General features: G+C 54.7%; 7 protein-coding genes across 7 annotated transcripts; 4 read left to right on the forward strand and 3 right to left on the reverse strand.

Moving 5' to 3' along the window:
• Positions 1–1,405: 1,405 nt before the first annotated feature.
• On the forward strand, positions 1,406–4,059 carry B0T15DRAFT_412603 (uncharacterized protein). Its single transcript, XM_062865408.1, has 6 exons — positions 1,406–1,483; positions 1,541–2,074; positions 2,147–2,635; positions 2,751–3,073; positions 3,175–3,346; positions 3,437–4,059. The coding sequence occupies exons 2-6, from the start codon at positions 1,683–1,685 to the stop codon at positions 3,567–3,569; spliced, it is 1,509 nt and encodes a 502-aa protein (XP_062722161.1). The 5' UTR covers positions 1,406–1,483; positions 1,541–1,682; the 3' UTR covers positions 3,570–4,059.
• A 190-nt stretch (positions 4,060–4,249) lies between these two features.
• B0T15DRAFT_483765 (uncharacterized protein) lies at positions 4,250–5,309 on the forward strand (the record flags this gene model as incomplete). Its single annotated transcript, XM_062866186.1, has 3 exons — positions 4,250–4,615; positions 4,691–4,864; positions 4,941–5,309. 3 exons carry the CDS (start codon positions 4,250–4,252, stop codon positions 5,307–5,309), a joined length of 909 nt encoding a protein of 302 aa, XP_062722162.1.
• Positions 5,310–5,469: 160 nt separating this feature from the next.
• B0T15DRAFT_138610 (auxin efflux carrier) lies at positions 5,470–7,318 on the forward strand. The gene is made up of 2 exons (XM_062861855.1): positions 5,470–7,049; positions 7,125–7,318. Exons 1-2 carry the CDS (start codon positions 5,760–5,762, stop codon positions 7,203–7,205), a joined length of 1,371 nt encoding a protein of 456 aa, XP_062722163.1. The 5' UTR covers positions 5,470–5,759; the 3' UTR covers positions 7,206–7,318.
• A 518-nt stretch (positions 7,319–7,836) lies between these two features.
• On the reverse strand, positions 7,837–9,747 carry B0T15DRAFT_138596 (uncharacterized protein). The gene is made up of 6 exons (XM_062861852.1): positions 9,707–9,747; positions 9,302–9,626; positions 9,169–9,239; positions 8,865–9,076; positions 8,356–8,741; positions 7,837–8,247 (listed from the first exon to the last, which is right to left on the reverse strand). The coding sequence occupies exons 2-6, from the start codon at positions 9,330–9,332 to the stop codon at positions 7,985–7,987; spliced, it is 963 nt and encodes a 320-aa protein (XP_062722164.1). The 5' UTR covers positions 9,333–9,626; positions 9,707–9,747; the 3' UTR covers positions 7,837–7,984.
• On the reverse strand, positions 9,659–11,087 carry B0T15DRAFT_138603 (NADP-dependent oxidoreductase domain-containing protein). The gene has a single exon (XM_062861853.1). The coding sequence runs from the start codon at positions 10,910–10,912 to the stop codon at positions 9,947–9,949; it is 966 nt and encodes a 321-aa protein (XP_062722165.1). The 5' UTR covers positions 10,913–11,087; the 3' UTR covers positions 9,659–9,946.
• A 930-nt stretch (positions 11,088–12,017) lies between these two features.
• On the forward strand, positions 12,018–14,298 carry B0T15DRAFT_138605 (HAD-like domain-containing protein). The gene has a single exon (XM_062861854.1). It carries the CDS (start codon positions 12,273–12,275, stop codon positions 13,875–13,877), a length of 1,605 nt encoding a protein of 534 aa, XP_062722166.1. The 5' UTR covers positions 12,018–12,272; the 3' UTR covers positions 13,878–14,298.
• Positions 14,299–15,890: 1,592 nt separating this feature from the next.
• On the reverse strand, positions 15,891–17,423 carry B0T15DRAFT_509774 (uncharacterized protein; the record flags this gene model as incomplete). The annotated part of the gene is made up of 4 exons (XM_062867810.1): positions 15,891–15,907; positions 16,118–16,586; positions 16,764–17,117; positions 17,364–17,423. The coding sequence occupies 4 exons, from the start codon at positions 17,421–17,423 to the stop codon at positions 15,891–15,893; spliced, it is 900 nt and encodes a 299-aa protein (XP_062722167.1).
• Between the last annotated feature and the right edge of the window lie 876 nt (positions 17,424–18,299).

Below are 18,299 nucleotides of genomic sequence, written 5' to 3' on the forward strand. Positions count from 1 at the left end.
AGGCTGCGGACAAAGAACATCAAAAATAAGGTTCAGCTGAGGAGTGTTTGAAGGTTGGGGCCCCAAATTCGACAGAAGAACGGCATCATCGCTTGTCAGCGCAAGGAAATTGCAGAGCTCGAGGGCGACATCGAGCTCGGATTGGGATCTCAACCTGCGGGCATGGTTCGACAACGAGTACAAGATGATGCGAAGCTGTGAGCACGGGGCTCCTCCCGACCGCAGCCGGACCATTGACCAAGTGATCTGGCCATGCTGCTAAGCACAGCATGGACTAGTTTGCCTCGAAGGTTGTAGAGGAATGCCTCAAGATCGGCGGTCCGGAGTTCCTTAGCCGGTACCTGGACCGTGTGTGCGGAGGCCGGGTGGACCGCCCCCGGAACCCCTGGATTGTCATTGTCGGGTCATGTCCGTGCTCTTTTCGAACCGAGGAAGAACTCTGTTTAGTTATTGTCGAGGCGATCGTCGACCGCCTGCGGATCTCCTTGATCTGCACTGTCGGATCTTGTCGGTATTCTTTCGAACCGAGGAGGAGCTTTGTTTGTTTATTGTTGAGGCCACCATGGAATCCCCGACTGTCACCATGTCTGAGGAAAAGATCCAGCAGCCGGACAAGGGCAACATGCCCAAGGATGACAAGGACGAAACGAAGAAGAAGACGAAGAAGGTCCAGTCGTCCGGCAAAAGGTCCACCGGCATGTGCATGTGTCGCTGCCAGAGTTCCTTCCAAGCTCTCTCACATATAAGCTACGTTCGTTCTTTCAAGGCTTCGGCGAAATCACTTACGTCAAGATCCCGCCTGGATCCAGGCACCTCCAGATGGCGACTGTATTGAAGCTGCTATCATCCGCGGAACTGGAGTCAACTCGGATGGCCGCACGCACGGGATCGCCATGCCGAATTAGTCTGGCCTAGACCCCAAAGATCCTGAGGATCGTCGCCAATACTTCGAGGCTCACGGTACCGGTGCCAGTGTCGCGCTTGTCGGCCAAACATCTAGAGCGAGTTTTACGCTCAAACCCAGCGAGCGCTTCCGGTCGTAACTCTTGCTTTCATGAAGGACTACGCTCTCCACGCCATCGTCTGCCGAGGACTCTCGGATTCGATGCCCGTAAGACGGGGAGTTGGACTACTTCATGAAAATCATCGACTTGATGGACATTGTTTATGTTAGCCGGGAAAGGTCAGAGACAGGGTCAGCTGATGTACTGGTAGCTGGAAGTTCTCTAAGCTTAATCAATCTCTTCGAACCCATTTGAGAATTGGTCTCGAGACACATATCTTGTGAACAAAAGTCCCAGGTTGGCTGAGTGTTCAGTCCAACACACAGGTGATAGGCTGATTTACCCCGGCGTGTCCATCCCGTCCAAGACACGCTGCATGCGATGATCCAAGTTCCAGGTCGCCATGATGCCGTGGATTCTGGCAATTAACGGGATGGAAATCTGGGTAACTGCCGGCTGTTCTCAAGGCAAGGACACCTGTAAGTGTTATTACAGCCGGAATATGTTCATATGGGGAAAATAACCTTGTTTTTCGGGCGCTCCAACTGCGGGGTTCTGAACAGGCAACGACCGACTCAATACAAGACTCCAAGGTGCACTCTTCGATGGGCCACAGCTGTTCAGCGTACTGTTGACCCTGTCCACGTTGACAGTGCGATTCTTTAACAAGTGGGAGCCATGGCACGGTTCCAATTCGCAACACTCGTGACTGCCGTGCTGGCATTGGCACGGCAAAGCTTCTTTGTCCTGGCACAGTCACAGTCCAGTGGAGGATGCTCTCCCAGCTCTTTTACGACGCCTGGCTGGCTTGTTGAGAACTTCGTGTCCCAGTCATCGGCAAACGCGACAGTTGCCTCGTATCGTGCACTCAACCGAGCCACGAACGCCTCGGTGGAACTGAGGTGCCAGGTACCCTCCAGCGGTCCAGTAATATCAGGATGGCAAAGGTGTTCGGCGAGGAATCGGACCAGCGCAGACCTTCCTTTTGTCGCGTCATTCCAGACTAACGAGGAGACGGCTTATTTCCTCTTCAATGAGACTTGGGCATGCAATGATGTTCCAGGAAGGCCGTATGTTGCACTCCCTTTCCAGTTTCACTCCTCAGGTAACCACATTTTCTAACAGACTATCAATCGCGACAGGCTTAACTTTACCGCCGAGGGCAACAGCTCTATTCCCATCACCTGTTCAACAAACCAAAGCGGGTCAACGGCCTGCAAGGCCACAAAGCCATTGCTCATCCAAGGCCGCCTCCTGTCCCCTATCAAGATCACTCCGTCTTCTGTCGCCGGACCGACGGGACACGACACTAAAGGCTGCACTGCCAACGCCAGGACACCAGCGTGGGAAGTGGCAGCCACCCAGCTCAACCTGCAGAACGTCACGGGGAAGCTACAAGGAGGAAATGCATTTGTGATCATCAGAAACGAGCACCTCGGATACACCGCGTCATGCGGAGGAGTGTTCACGGGTGGTGCTGCCGGACCACAGGCGATAACCTGTCAGGGCCAGACAGCATACCGGCGGCCAGAAAAATACCAGATCAGCACAGTCGTGCTGTTCGAGCCCGAGACATTCGCACTCACCGTCAACCAGACCTGGTTCTGCGACGATCAAGACCCGTCCCAGCCGTACGCTCTCTCCCCATCTCCCATCCAACTCCATTCCCCATACTATCCACAATCCCACCCAGACTTACTACAGTAGTACTAACCCAAAGATCTACTACCCCTATAAAATTTCTAGAATCGCCATCACAGCAAGCGGAACCACCCACCTCGACCTCGCATGCCAGACCTTCCCGGACTCCTCCACGACGTTCTGCACGGGCGGCACGAGCGGCTCCTTTCCGGGAAACGTCACGTCGCGCGCCATCCTGCCCCCCTATGCGCTCAACGACCCGCTGCCGACGGCCGACGGCAGCTGCACCATCTCGTCGGTGCTGCGTCCGGCGTGGTGGTTCGACAACTTTGAGACCAACACGACCACGGCGCACAGCGAGGTGGTTACGCTCCGGCTGGGGATGGAGTTGCAGATCAGGGGTGATGGGACTAGTAGTGGTGGTGGTGGTGGTGGGGGGGGCAGCCGACGGGGAATTATGCGAATCTTCGTGTGGATGGGGTGCCTGTTGGTAGTAGTAATGGTAATGGTACAGGAGGGGGAGTAGGAGGAGGAGGAGGAGGAGGAGGAGGGGAGGTGGTGCCCTGGAATAAGTGTGCGTTTGAGAGTGTTGGGGATCCCATGCTTGCGCCGACCGGTTGTGAGTTCCGCTATGACATGGCGAGTCGGTTTCTGGGGATGAGGGTGCAGTGGGAGTGTGAGGATCTGGATCCCCGCAGTCCGTAAGTTTCTTCTTTCCTTTGGAGCGGTGTGTTTGGGTTATTACTAGTAGTACTAGTATCTGGCATGCTAACTGGTGATGGTGGCTGTAGGGTCAGCTTCAAGGGGGAAGTGAGGACCTTGCTGCCGGATTATACATGCGTCACGTCGGGCACGAGCATCCGCTGTGCCTCGCCTGATCCGAAGCCTTGGAGGGCGAATGTTACTTCGCTCACGTGGCAGTAGTTTGAGGTATGAGTGGTTGGGGGTTGTGGTTTCTATCAATTTGTTGGGCATACTCCGGGATAACGTTAGATGCTGCCGTTTGACTCCTTGGTCGTGAACTTGTGTGCTATCGGCAGGTCGGGTGGGGGGAAGTTGCTCCGTCTGACTTCCAAGGCAGTTCTTGGCTTCGCTTGCCTGGAGAACCCCATCAAAACTCATCTTGTGAAGTTGCACGCACCTCCCTAATTGGCTCGATGGCGGCCTCCCCTCCCTGTCCAAGAGACTAGTAGGCCAAGACGCTCACTGCTGAGGCTGGGCTGGGCGTCTCCAAACACCATCTCTTGTTGTTGACTAATCCAACACTCCTGCCACGCAATGAGCAGTAAACTTAGTGTGCTTGGCTTCACTCGTCAAGATGGGACGCGACTTTCGATGACGATCTCGGCGGCGAACTGGTATCATAAGCATTCCAAATGCAAAGCCAAAGGCCTCAACGGCGGTTCGACGGAGTGGGTCGGACCGGGCCGGGTGCCACCGTCTACGGCGGGTGGGGTACCGGATGCGGCCATATAAGCAACCAAAGGACTGTACTTCTTCTGACGTTTGACTGCCATCACACTCGCATCTTGGGCCTTACAGACACAATACGAGATTCTCAACTGGACGATCCAGACCATCTAGTATTAAACATCGCAAAAAAGATGCGTATCACTATCGTCCCCGCCTCCCCCAAGACCGGCCAGGCCGCCATCCGATCTCTCCTCGCCGATCCATCCGGCCCCACCGTCCGGGGCGTCTATCGCGACTTGGCCAAAGTCCCTGCCGAATTCAAGTCGAACCCCCGTTTCGAAGCGGTGCAGGGCAATGTAGATGAGCTGTCGACCCTCGAATTCTCCGGCTCCGACGCTGTCCTCAACATCACCCCGCCGCTGTACGACGACGAGACGGACGTCGTGGCGCATGCCCGGATGGTGTCGGAAAATGTCAAGACAGCCATCCAGAAGGCCGGCTCCGTCAAGCGGCTGGTCTACCTCTCGAGCGTGGGCGCTCAATACGACCATGGCATTGTACGCCCTTGCCAACTGACATCGCTAATGTGGCACATACCTGACCTGTCCACTGACCCAAGGCATGTAAAATAGGGTGAGATCCTGAGCAACCACGAAGCCGAGGTGGTCCTCAGAGATGCCGCGCCCGAGGTGGTGTTTGTGCGCTGCAGCTATTTCATGGAGAACTGGGCCATGTGTCTCGAGACAATCCAGCAGGCCGGCTTCTTCTACACCACGCTCACGCCGCTGGACCACGCTTTGCCCATGGTGTGGTCTCCCGCCATCCCTGCCATCCCTCCCCAGGAAAAAAAACACGAACTAACGAGTCACGACACCGGTCCAGATCGCAGTCCAAGACATCGGCGCGACCTGCGCGGCCGAACTGCTCGCCACAGGCAGCACCAGCCCTCTCCCTTCCGGCTCGCCGTACATCTTCGAACTGCATGGTCCCCGCGCGTACACGTCGGCGGACGTGCAAAGGGCGTTTGAGGAAGCGGCCGGCAAGAAACTTGAGATGCGGCCGGTCGAGAGGGATGGCCTGGGAGATTTCTATGCCGCTGTCTTCCCGCCGGGCGTCGCCAAGCTGTTCGCGGAGATGAATGCCAGCTACCTGGAGGGCGGCATCCTGTATGAGGATCCGGAGCCGACGGGTGAGATTAGGTATGGGAAGACGGAATTTGCGGAGGTGGTTAGGCAGATGCTTGCCGCTTGAATTGTCGGGTCTGAAACGGTCAATCCGTAGGAGTATTATTAAAGTCCTGGTTGAGTGTCCCCCGAATGCTTTCTAGTGGCTTCAACTCAATCAAGTTCAAGCTTCCATTCCGTGTATGGTGTGATCACTGGTCAGTAATGTGATATTGACGGGATGATTGTTTGGGCGATTCGAGCTCTTGGCCCGCGTCCCTGGATTCTAATTTCTGGGTCGACGTCATTGCGGGACCAACCCACAACCTTGGAATCCGACGACAACCTCTCAACCAGGGAACTGCGCGCGTGTGGCTTTTCTCATTTTGGAGTTCTAGACCCGTGCTCTTGACAGAATAATAAGAGGGGCGTTGGACACCAACTTCAACGGGTTCCTGCATTTGCAATTTAAGGCCCGAAGATCATAACACAGAGGCCAGTTCACAACCCGAAATCCGTCCCGAGTTCCAGAGAGATCATGGCCGAAACAGGGCTCCTGCGGTCGTTCCTGGCGGCCGTGCAGGCCAGCCTGTCGGTCCTGCTCGTCATGTCTTACGGCGGCATAGCAGCTCACTACAAGATGATCGACCGCCCGAACACGAAGGCTATCTCCAAGATATGCGTGCGCATGTTCCTGCCGGCGCTGCTGATCACCAAACTGGGCGCCGAGCTCCGGGCCGAATCCGCGCCTCGCTACGTCAGCATCCTCGTGTGGGCCGTCATCTGCCACGCCATCTCGTTTCTGTTTGGCCTTCTGGGCCGCTTCGGCCTGGGCATGCCCGACTGGGTGACCGTCGCGATCCTCATCAACAACACTACAAGCTACCCGCTCCTCCTCGTCACCGCCCTCGAGGACACGGGCATCTTAGACCCGCTGCTGGGCTCGAACGAGAGCGCCAGGGACGCCATCGAGAGGGCCAAGTCCTACTTCCTCGTCTTCTCGACCGTCTCCAACTGCATTACCTTCGCCGTGGGTCCGCGCCTGATCGATTCCGAGCATACGCCAGACGAGGACGAGCAAGAGGACAAGCCCGACGACGATGCGACCAACGGGACGGAGCACGCGGACTCGCGAACCCCAGACGTGGAAGCCGCCAACGAGGAAACCCGACTACTGGATTCCCACCTGCCGAACTCGGTCCACTCCCCGGCACCCTTACGTCGGAGCTCCTTCCTGCTGCCGTCCCACCCAAAAAAGGAAAAACCAGACAACCGCCGCCCGTGGTTCGTGCCGCGCAAGCGATGGCACCAGCTCTCGCCGCGGGCCAAGTGGTGGCTGCTCTTCGCCGTCGACTTCTTCAACGCGCCGCTCGTGGGCGCCATGCTCGGCGTCGTCATCGGCATGGTGCCCGCCTTCCACGCCGCCTTCTTCAACAGCTCCGACGAAGGGGGCATCTTCACCGCCTGGCTGACCGCCTCGCTCAAGACCGTCGGCGGCCTGTTTGTCTCGCTGCCCGTCGTCGTGGCGGGCGTCACGCTGTTCTGCTCGACCCGCGAGGCGAGGCGGAACCACGAACGGATTGTCTCCAACCTGCCGTGGGCCACGCTGGGTTATGTCCTGTTCGTGCGCTTCATCGCCTGGCCCGCGCTCTCCATCGGCTCCATCTACGTCCTGGCCACCAGGACCAGCCTGCTCGGCTCCGACCCGGTGCTCTGGTTCTGCCTGATGGTGATGCCCGCCGGGCCGAGCGCCATGAAGTTGATCACCCTTGTCCAGGTGGCGGAGGGGTCGAAGGACGATGAGTCCCATATTGTTAGACTGCTCACGGTAAGTGGAGTGGTTGCTACTATTCCTACTATCTGCGATGGTTCTGTCGGATCTGACATGTATCCCTTTCTCCAGATATCCTACATCATCTCGCCCGTGCTCTCCCTTACTGTTGCTGGTAGCTTGCTCGCTAGTCAGGCTGCTATTCAGAGGTGACCGAGGCAGGTATCACGGCTGCTACTGATGGTTTCGCTTCGAATAATCTCAAAAGCGACAGCTCGTCGGGTGACTACAGGTTCTAGCTTTCCGGCCCTGTTCCTGGCCTATTATCATAGATTCTTAGGCCGCCGTCACCACCGGGAAGGCACATACAAAGACACTTGACCAGAGTAGGGTTCAAAGTATTCGACTGCTGCAGTGTCGGGTAAACGGGCACGATCGCTCAGAGGAAGCGGGCCATACCCGACTGCATTACTCGAGTATGTTCTCTGCGTCGAGTCTGTTCCGCCGCGGGAACATCGCCACGGCCTACAAGGTAGCAAAATAGTAAGAAGGCGTTACGGTGCTTGCGATCAGCTGGTAGGCCTGTTGCCAGTGGCTGATTAATAAGGACAACGAGGGTAGGATCCAGGGGGTTGCGGGGTGGGATATAAGACAAGTGGCAACCATAGAAGGCTAACTGATATGTATTAGATATCATTGTATAGGATAATACCGCCTCAAAAGAATCTGCTCCCTTGAGATGGACATGCTGATGATCTCTTTACGAGCAATCGTCTCTTGATGTGTAGACTACAAGATGAGAAAATAGCTTGAATGGATTAGAAGACCACACGAAAGCATGGAACAGGTGATACATCTGCGACAGGCTAACTTGTTTCAACTACATTACTGCAAATAGTAACCCCAGGTCATGTGGAGGCTGTTCCACCGCCTGAACACTAGGAAAATCCCGGTAGACTAGTCCTACTACTATGTATGTACCCAGTACCGGCCTAAGCGTCTCCAAACGCGCCAGTAAGGAACTCGTCAACCTTGGTGAACTTATAGTCCGGGAAGATGCGATTCCACTCGTCCGAAACAACAGCCGCCCCGGCCGCATGGTTGAGCAACATGGCGCGGAGCACCGCCTTGGCAAACTCGTCGTTGGAAGGTTCCCCCGGGTGCTGCTGGTGGCCAAGCGGGGGCAGCCATGAAGCCTTGACTATGCCGGCTGTGAGGTCTTCGGCCTCGAGGGCCTCGATTTGGAAGGGTTTGCCTGGAGTGGAAAACAAAAGCGAACCGTTAGTGGTGGGGGGCCGCAATCCTAGGTACGTGCCATCACTAGCATAGCAAAAACGAAAAATGCAGAGTCAGTTAAACATACCTCGGATCTTCTCACCGATGGTGATCTCCTCGCCAAGCGACAGCGTATGGCCATTAATGCCGCCATTCGTGGGCCACGCGCCCTCGTACTCGACCGCCTTCGCGACAATGTTGGCAATGTCATGCAGCGCCGTGTACGTGACCGGCTTGTCCAGGTTGCCGGCGCCGGCAACGACGTGGGCGCGCAGTCGCCCGTGGTCGACCAGCGTCATCTCGGATGTCGGCGTGCGCTTGGTCGACCCTCGCGGGCCGGCCAGGTAGTTCATGAACCAGCCCGGCTGGAAGAGCGTGTACTCGATCACCTGCTTGTCCTGGTTCTTGTACTCGAGGTACTTGCGGATCTCGAGCTTGTTGGCGTAGAATGTCTCGAGGTGTGCTTGGTTGGCGCTGTGAAGAGGACCAAAAGTGTGATTAGTAGTGTGTACAGTGCACTACTAGTACATCCAATAACTTAGAGATCCGAGGATGGCATGGGGGCCCGGGGGTGCACGGGCCGGGGAAGGAACTCACAGAGCCCACTCGCTCGGCGCGATGCGCTTGACTCCGGCCTCGATGGCCGCGTCAATCAGCGTCTTTTGTGACGTGTTGTTGGTATCATGGCTGACGACGATGAAAGACAGCACGGTGTGGACCCCTTGCAGAGCGCGCACAAGCGCCCCGCGGTCCTGGTAGTCAACCTTGACCCACGTGGTTCCGGGGACGATCAGGTCAGGAGTTGCATCCTATGGAAATACAGAATTGATATCAGTCTCGTTGATCGTGGATGGGGACTGAGATTGATCTTTGCTGGTCTGATGAAGGTACATCTGCTCACCTTCCGAGCCAGGAGAATGATCTCGTGCTTCCCTGTGGCAAGCAGGGCATCAATTATCTCGCGGGCGAGATCTATCGTCAGTTCGGTGTTAGTGGGTGGCGAATAGTATCAAATTCCTGCGGGATAGACTCACGGCCGGGGCCGGCAATGGCAACTTTCACCATGATGAAGACAGCTGTATAGATGTGATGTACGATAATAGCAATTACGGGTCTGTATTGGTGGCTCGAAACTTTGCCCACTCTATAGGGATTCACACCAGAAGAAGTGAACAGCGACGGGCAGTTCTTATAGGTTTGACAGTTACATCATACATGCGACCTTCGTATACCGATTTGTAAGGAACTTTTGCTCTCATGTTGGTAACCAATGTCTTTATAATTACTGCCCTGTGAAAGAAGTATCCATGTAGTAAAAAGTATCCGAGGACACGGACGAAGTTCATCCGCAAGTTCATCCTGTTGGGCAGACGACTGGTTAACATGAGATCGCTGACAAATATTGAGGGGTTCCATCCTTCTAGCGTTGGGCTATGTACCTGTAGGTAGCATCGGAAGAGCAACGGTGAAATCCTTCGGTTACCTAATTAAGAAAACGAGGGTTGGGGGTTCCGTGCGAAGCCATGCATTAACAACTCGATTCCATTTTCAACCTTCCCGGCCTTCCTATCAAACCAATCGCTGGTACTTGCATTTTTAACATCCAAAAAATTTACGGTATCTATCCAAAGTCTAATTTTGATCAACCCAACCCCTTTCCAAACGTGCAACCTCGACTTTCAACTCGATTCATCCGCCCACAGATCATACCCGAAAGTATCCTTCATGTTGACGAACCGGGTGTGCCTACCCCGGGCAACGTCCTCGACCGCCTGGAAATCGGCGTCGTTGAGAATCGGCACCTGGAGGTTGCTCTCGATGCGGCTCGGCGTCGAGCTCTTGGGCAGCACGACGTAGCCCCTCCGGAGACCCCAGCCCAGCAGCACTTGGGCAAGATTGAGGCCGCTGCGCTTGGCCACCTCGTTGAGCGTCGGGTTCTCGCGCACCGTCTCGCCCGTCGTGGGCACCTGGTTCTGCGACCCCAGCGGCGAGTACGCGGCCGGCATGATGCCGTTCTCGAAGCAGAAGTTGACCAGCTCCGTGTTGGGGAGGAACGGGTGGATCTCAATCTGGTTGACTGTCGGCTTGATGCGCGCAAAGCTCAGCAGTTTCTTCAGCCCCGGGATCGTCCAGTTGGACACACCGATCGCCTTTGCCTTGCCGCTCTCGGCGATCTCTTCCATCGCCCGCCACGTCGGCTCCGGGTTCTCGGTCAGCTCCTTGTTGATGATGTACTTGCCGTCCGGCCCGAGCTTGACGCTGTAGTCGTCGTTCCTCTCCGCCGCAATCGGCCAGTGCACGAGGAAGAGGTCGATATAGTCAAGCCGCAGCTTCTGGCGCGAGTTCTCGAAGCTCCACTTCACATCCTCGGGCGCGTGGAGGTGGTTCCAGACCTTGGTGCAGATGAAGATGTCCTCGCGCTTCACCGTCGGGTTCTTGCCCAGGAAGTCGTGGAGTGCGTCGCCCACCTCGTCCTCGTTCTGGTAGAACCATGCGCAGTCGAGGTGGCGGTAGCCGGCTTCCAGCGCCTTGGTCACCGCCTTGTACGTCTCCCCCTTGGCTCCTTCGTTGGCGAAGGTGCCGAACCCGATAGCCGGGATCTTGACGCCGTTGTTGAGCGTGTATGTCTTGGTAGAAGCTGCCATCTTTGGATCTGGTTTGACTGATGACACTCGGGTAATGGGTTTCTCACTTCTCCTACGGACCCAGCAACAAGACAATCTTGAGCAAAAAAAAAAAAGACGCGTCGGACGAGCACGAGAAAGATTAGGAACAACGCAGCAGCAGACAGGAGGACCCTGAGTCTTCTTCTGGACTGGTGCGACAAATAAATCTGCGCCAAGTTCGTGCTCGATGGAGATTTCCTTGTCTGGTCAACTTTTCCACGGCTCTGACGGCATGTTTCGTTTAGAAAGTCGAGTTTGGCATCTCATAAGATGTGCTATCAAGGTATCGAGGCCCACCTTTCCGCAGGGTCGGTCCCACGTCTGACGTATGAGAGGCCATCCCACGCTCCACAACGTTCGACAGAGCTTCGAAGCGGCAAGGAACGGTATTCGGGCATTAAAAAGGCTTCACCGGCTGGGATCCGCCTCTGTGGAGCCCCTAACGGCAGATCACTTTTGGCGCTGCGAGATCCGATCGTCAGGCCCGAAATCAAATCGGCATTCTCTACCCGGTTCCTACCGTTGCACTCGCCGCGAGCCAAGGAAAGGTTTTGTTGGCTGCCAAGTCACACTCCTACGTGGAGGTTCGGGAATCGCCTCGCATCTGAACGAACCAACGGGAAAGGAGGTAAGAAATGCTCGGTGGAACGGTGAGGCAAACAACACGGGCGGCTCCGCCGAAGACCCTGCACTTTCAGAGATTTCCACTCTGGAGCTGCATGACGACATTGATACCAGGATCTCACCACCACACGAAACCCTTAGCTTACTACACCGCATATTACGACTGTTTCGCTCCTTGGTGATCGACTCTACCGGCCATAAATGAAGCCGTTGATAAGACATGCATACAGATAACTGAGACTCGAGCGCGATTCAGACAAAGAGGAGCGGTGAGACAAAGAGACATGTGAATGAGAGAGCCACCAACGGATGCAGATCCAATCTATCCGGCGTATCATCGGGGCCATTCTGTCAGATTCCCCTCAACGCCACTCCATAGTGTCGTCATACTGGAGCTCCGCGGTGGATAAAGGGTCCAGTTATGATACCTCCGTTGCTTGATAGACGACAGCCGGGGGTTGGCCGTGCGAAGGCGAATCACGGTCTAACGGGTGAAAGCACGTTCCGAGGTGTGGCTTATCGATCCTGAAGGGTTCTGTGCGGTTAGCCTCCATGTTCCGAGATATATAACCTGTCTTTCCCCGAGAGGTATTTGACTCGTGTGTCATCAATCAACTGCCACCGCTCTCGCATTGTTTCCAGGTGTTGTTCACTCAGAAAAGGTCGTTGTTCATTACTCCGGAAATTGTTCCAAGCCAACAACACACCAGCAGCCATGTCGAAGCCCGGGTTCAAGGACGTCGATTTCGGCTCTTCGCCGCAACAGTCGATGCACACTCCCCCTCATTCACCAACCATGACTAGGCACCAGCTGAATAGGGACTCTCCCAGCCAGCACCATAGGGCGGACAGCTTCAGCAGCGTTCGCTCCAGGCAAGAGAACATCCGCCAACGAAGGCAGACCATCCGGGACAGTCTCGGAGAGGGCCAACTCACCATCCCGACATCACCCCGGGGCGCGTCACACAACACCATCGAGGTGCCGGCAGTAAGGTCGCCCGATGCGGACTCGTCGCAGTTCATGCACCAACTGTCGGCCTCTCCGTCCATGAAGGAGCGGAGGGTGTCCCGGAACTCGTTCGGCACCACGCTGCCCATCCCCCGGTCGAAGCGCCAGTCGCGGCTCAGCAGCGTCACCTACCCAGCCGAGCTCGTAGGGGAGCTCCGGTCTGGCAAGATCACACCGCCACGCGAGATCCTGACGTCGCAGGTGCAGGACGTGTTCTCGGACAAGGTCCGGAAGGCCAAGAACATGGCGTTCGTCTTCGACATCGACGGCGTGCTGGTGCATGGTGACCGTCTCATCCCGGAGGGCAAGCGGGTGCTGCAGATGCTAAACGGCGACAACCAGCTGGGCATCAAGATCCCGCACATCTTCCTGACCAACGGGTCGGGCAAGCCCGAGAAGGCGCGGTGCGAGCAGCTGTCCAAGATCCTGCAGAACCCCATCAGCACCGACCAGTTCATCCAGAGCCACACGCCGATGCGCGCGCTGGCCGAGTATTACGGCACGGTGCTGGTGGTCGGCGGCGAGGGCTACCGCTGCCGCGAGGTGGCCGAGGAGTACGGCTTCAAGGACATCATCGTGCCCAATGACATTGTCGCTTGGGATCCGTCCATCGCTCCCTACCGCGTCTTCACCGACGAGGAGCGCGCCACCTCGCGCCCGCGTGACTTCACCAAGGTCAACATCGAGGCCATCCTCGTCTTCTCGGACTCGCGCGACTACGCGACCGACATGCAGATCATCGTCGACCTGCTGCGGAGCGAGAACGGCCGTCTCGGCACCGTCGCGAAAGACCCCGTCTCGCAGCGGATTCCCATCTACTTCTCGCAGGGCGACCTGCTGTGCCCCACGGAGCACCCGGTCCCGCGCATGAGCCAGGGCGCCTTCCGCATCGGGCTCGAGGCCATGTACAAGGCGCTGACGGGCGTCGAGCTCGAGCGCGTCGTGTACGGCAAGCCCGAGCTGGCGACGTACAAGTACGCCGACGAGGTGCTGGCGTCGTGGATGGAGACGCTGCACGGCGAGGAGCGCGTGCCGCAGAACATCTACATGGTCGGCGACAACCCGGCCTCGGACATCGTGGGCGGCAACATGTACGGCTGGAACACCTGCCTGGTGCGCACGGGCGTGTTCCAGGGCGGCGAGAACGACGAGGAGAACCCGGCCAACTTTGGCGTGTTTGCCAATGTCTGGGAGGCCGTCACGGCCGCGTGCAGGAAGGAGTTGGGCGATGACTTTGGCTTTAAGTGGGACGAGAAGGTGGTCAACCCCGTCATGCAGCATGCTCATATCGCGTCGGCGATTGAGGTTTGAGTTCTTAAGGTTAAAGTTGTTTGGATACCTTGGTAGTGGTTTGGCGTTTGGATCGGTGTTTCGTTTTCTTCTGTGCGCTTCTGTGCTGGACTTAGTTTAGGATCATGTCACGTCACGCATTTCGGACATTACAAAAAAGGATATAGAGATCTATGAAACGCTAGCCTGGGGGCTAGTCGTAGTCTCTGGTACACAGACTTCAGTTTATTCCGAGAGCCTATTCATCGCTATGTGGCTATTGTGGGCTGTGTGGCTAGTGCGTTTGTATTTGTGAGGTCTGTGGACGTTGCGAACATTTTCGGTACTTTTGTCACCAAAGCCCCATACAAATTAAAAAGGTCACCATTTTTAATCTTGACTTTCTCTTCTAATTAGTATTGTATAAATTCATGGCTTATAAATAGAAGATAGGAATTAAAAGGGCTATTTAGTAATATATATATTATTTTGACTATTCGTTATTAAGTTCCAGCTCCGAGGGTGTGACGGTGGAACCCACCGTACTATGGCACAGGCCATTGCTTAGTCATGTGCCCGGCTTCCGGTGCATGCATGCATGATTGGTCAACCTGGTTGGTGCCCCACCTTCCACATCTGGGCACATGCCCCACATCCTGTGTTTAGACTTCGCACCTTGCAGTCTTCGAGGATTCCTTGCCTCACTGCAAGTTCAATATTCTTGCAATGCAGTCAGTTTACCACCAGAGGCTTGACCCTGGCCTTGAACGACGGCCCTCGTGACAGAGGGGGTGAAATACTTTTGTCACCAGCTCAACTTTCATTGGATTACCCCATGCGGAATTCACAACTATGATAGCTAGTAGGATAGGAATTAGTAGAAATGATGGCCGAGTAAAGACGATCCTTCTGATATATATATTATATAGACTGGCTTAGTATAGAGGCGTTATGGTGGAATAGTACGATTTTCACGTCTGAAGACCTACCCATTTCGATACCATTCTTAACAACCACTTACCTTATAATGATGCACTTACATTTGGAATGATGCTCCGGATCCTATGGTTCAAATAAGATTTATTCTATAGGTGCGTATATGGTAGTGGTGTGTGACGACTAGATGCAATTGAACAGGGTCAAGCCGGCTGTTGTTCTCATTCTATTTCGTGAATCTAAGGTTGAGGAAAGGAAAGAGAAGTTCTGAGTCGGTGGCTCAGAACATTACACGAAGATATTCCTGATTTGTGGGTCATGTGACCGGTGCTCCACAACAGCCGTCAATCAGGGAGGTCGTGGGTTCGACCCCCGCCTGGGGCGACACCCATACCGACCGCGACATGGTGGTGGAAATGAACATAGTAGGTGGAAGCTGTAGATTCCTACGCTTCTAAAGACCTACCTTCTTCGACACTTTTCTCAACAACCACGTACCGTATAATAGTGTAACTACATTTACAGTGATCTTTTAGATCTTCCAATTCGAACTATACCTATCCTTTATATATACGTATAGTATTAGTAGTGGTGGAATGGAACATAGTAGGTCTTCTACGGAAGCCGTAGCTTCCTAGCTTCCTATGCCTTAGAAGACCTACTGTCTTCGATACTTTCCTCAACAACCACGTACCGTATAATAATGCAACCACATTTGCAATAATTCTCTGGATCTTACAATTTGAACAATATCTACCTCTTATATATACCCATGGTATTGGTAGTGGTGGAATTGAACATAGTAGGTAGGTCTTTGTCGGTGACTGAAGATGCGAACATGTTCGCACTGGGCTCAGACCAGCTGGCGCTGGTGTTGTACGGGGGTTCTGATTGGTTGGAATTGCCTGAGCATGGCAGTGGGTCCCTGCGGTACATCACCGCGCCACAGCTGGTCTGAGCACTCAGCTGAGACTACAGTGGCATGGCTTTTCGAAATATTGCCGTAGCTGTATTAGGAGGAAGGACAAAGCCAGGTATTTATCTAGCTATGAAGCGGCAGTCGAAAAAGGGCTCCTTGGACGGAAGTGGCACGGTCTCAAGGGGGCCGTCTGAAGAACATCACCGCTCCCCGTATTCTAATACCGACTCCCAAGTATCATAGGAGCATTGCTATGTATATACATGTCTCTTGTTGGCAAGTTCAACGGCCTCCATTCTGAGCGTTGGCTGTCATCTCCAAATCGCAGGAAGTATTCCTCTCGCATATTCCAGTGACAATTGATGTACCTTTCTGGACATGTCCAACTTATCCATCATTCCTTGGATGAAATATCTGTGGATGATACCGATGCTCAAGGATATCTTGACAGCCGACTCCGCTTCTTCTCGATACAGATTTGGAGACGCGTGAGTCCACAAAGATTCCCAAAACGTTTGTTCGAGCACTTCCCGAATCGTCCGGCCAGAATCGTCGTCAGCTGGCACATCATAGAAAGACCACTTGCCGTCATCCATACTCCCGAAGAAGCACTCGTACAAGCCCCATACACACATGCCGAAGGCTTCTACCGCGGCTTCATCAAAATCAATGACCCCTGTGAGATGTCCAGAATCATCAACCAGGATGTTGACCGACGCAAAATCATGGTGTGTTAGGACGGCCGGCAGTGTGTCTAGTAGATGCAGTTGAGGGTAATGGCTGCCGATGACGTTGTAAAGCTCTGGCGCAGTGTCCCTCAAGCTGGTATTGTTCATCAAGCGACGAACCGTGGCTTTGGCGGACTTCGTCCAACTTGATTCGGCGTATGGCTTTGGCTGTTCAAAGGAGACAGCCCTCGCAACGAACCATCCAAGATCTGCAACAGCGTTCTTCTCCCTCTACAGCGGGAAGTTTCCTTCCGGAAATGACCGAAGCAGATGCACTCTTCCTGGTATAACTTTGCAGCTGTAGACTGGTAGTGGAAATCCGTCGTGAAAGTTAAGCATTGGTACTAGGTTGCCGTATATCTCGTTGGCACGGCGAATGGTGTCGAGCCTGAGTGGCTTAAGGCGAAACTGAACGACAATACCAAGCCTGGGGCTTGACACGGTGAAGCTGTGGCTCCCTTGGTTGTCGACGGCTGCGATGTCGTCGGTTCCAGAGATTGTCTTTGCGAATTGGATGCAAGAGACTTCGTTGCAAGCGGATGTGGAACTAAGTCCAGAACTTAGATTCTCGGGAACCTTCTCATAGAAAAACTTGTCGATGATCTCCCTCTTCTGCCGTTTCCAATCATCGTCCGTGTCATCCATGATTTTCGATGGGACCCCGTTTTGTGAGTCAGAAGGTGAGTGCGATACGGCAACCTTAAGGCAGCATTGAGGTAGGTGCGATACGAAAGAGGCAACGTCTCGTGGTTCAGGTTGCCGGCCAGGTGGTCCGGGCCCCAAGTTCTTCCGCTGCGTGTCAGATGTGAGCACAATGGAGCCAGCTGGAGCCGGGTGCCGTGCTGCATCTTTGTCATTTCCTGCCGCGGGCGAAATACACGAAGACATATCCAAGGAACTCCAGGTCGTAATTTTCCGCTTTGGAGTCCGCAATTGTACACATACGTCCGGAAACTCGACGAGAAAGCAGGGCTCGAGGAGAGGAAGGGGGACACAAGAGGGCATCTTGCCGGAGGGATGCCGATAAGCATCAATCGTGGAAGATGGCGTCAAACGCGAACACCGAAGACACCCGCGACACGCTGAACTCGCCGGGGCCGAGACGGCGACCACTGCGCTCCCCTAAACTGTCTGCCAAAGACTGAGAAACGTTGATTTCACTCGAAAGCAAGGCAAACCCGACCAAGAATACGTCGAGTGCGGCCACCCAACTCAATAGTGCAGATGGAAGGACCGGCGTCGCGCAGAGGCTGCTGGCTGAGGCCAGCAACACGCTTTAAAATATCGAGGAGCTGAAAATCGTCATCCAACAGCAAACCGCACGAATGCCGTGTTGAGAGAACAGACATGCGGCATAATATCACACCCTAGCAATCCCGACTCCTGTCGATCATGAATTAGAGTGAACATTCCAAGGAGCCAAGCTTCCGAGGCAAAGTCACGGTAGGGGGAGATCAAGCTTTCCCGTGGCGGAATACCCGATCCTTCCCATATTAGCTAATAGACGGGATCGACTGCAGATCCGGCAGTTGACCTACCTCCAAGCACTGTCAACACCTTTGCCACCCCACTTCACCATTAGGAGAGCAAGGACGGCTAATATATCAACTACTATCAACCCGCGAGTGCACGGAGAGGGGTCAGGCCATGTCAGTCTTGGAGTAATAGTGCTTTCCCCCTCTCTGCCCCTCCTTTGTCTTATAGAACGGTGACAGTACCTGCATTTCATTTTAGAACCACTTTGGATGTGTAACAGTTCACGGTAGTAGACTGTTGGGGCGCCACTTCTGGGCCGTCGAGTGCAAGTGTAAATATGTCGACAATGCCGCTGTCTATGATCCCCCCCGACTCCCTTATTCTTAGTGTTCGTAACTCATCGAA

This window comes from Chaetomium strumarium (assembly GCF_033439665.1).
Source record: "Chaetomium strumarium strain CBS 333.67 chromosome Unknown B0T15scaffold_3, whole genome shotgun sequence".
NCBI lineage: Eukaryota > Fungi > Ascomycota > Sordariomycetes > Sordariales > Chaetomiaceae > Chaetomium > Chaetomium strumarium.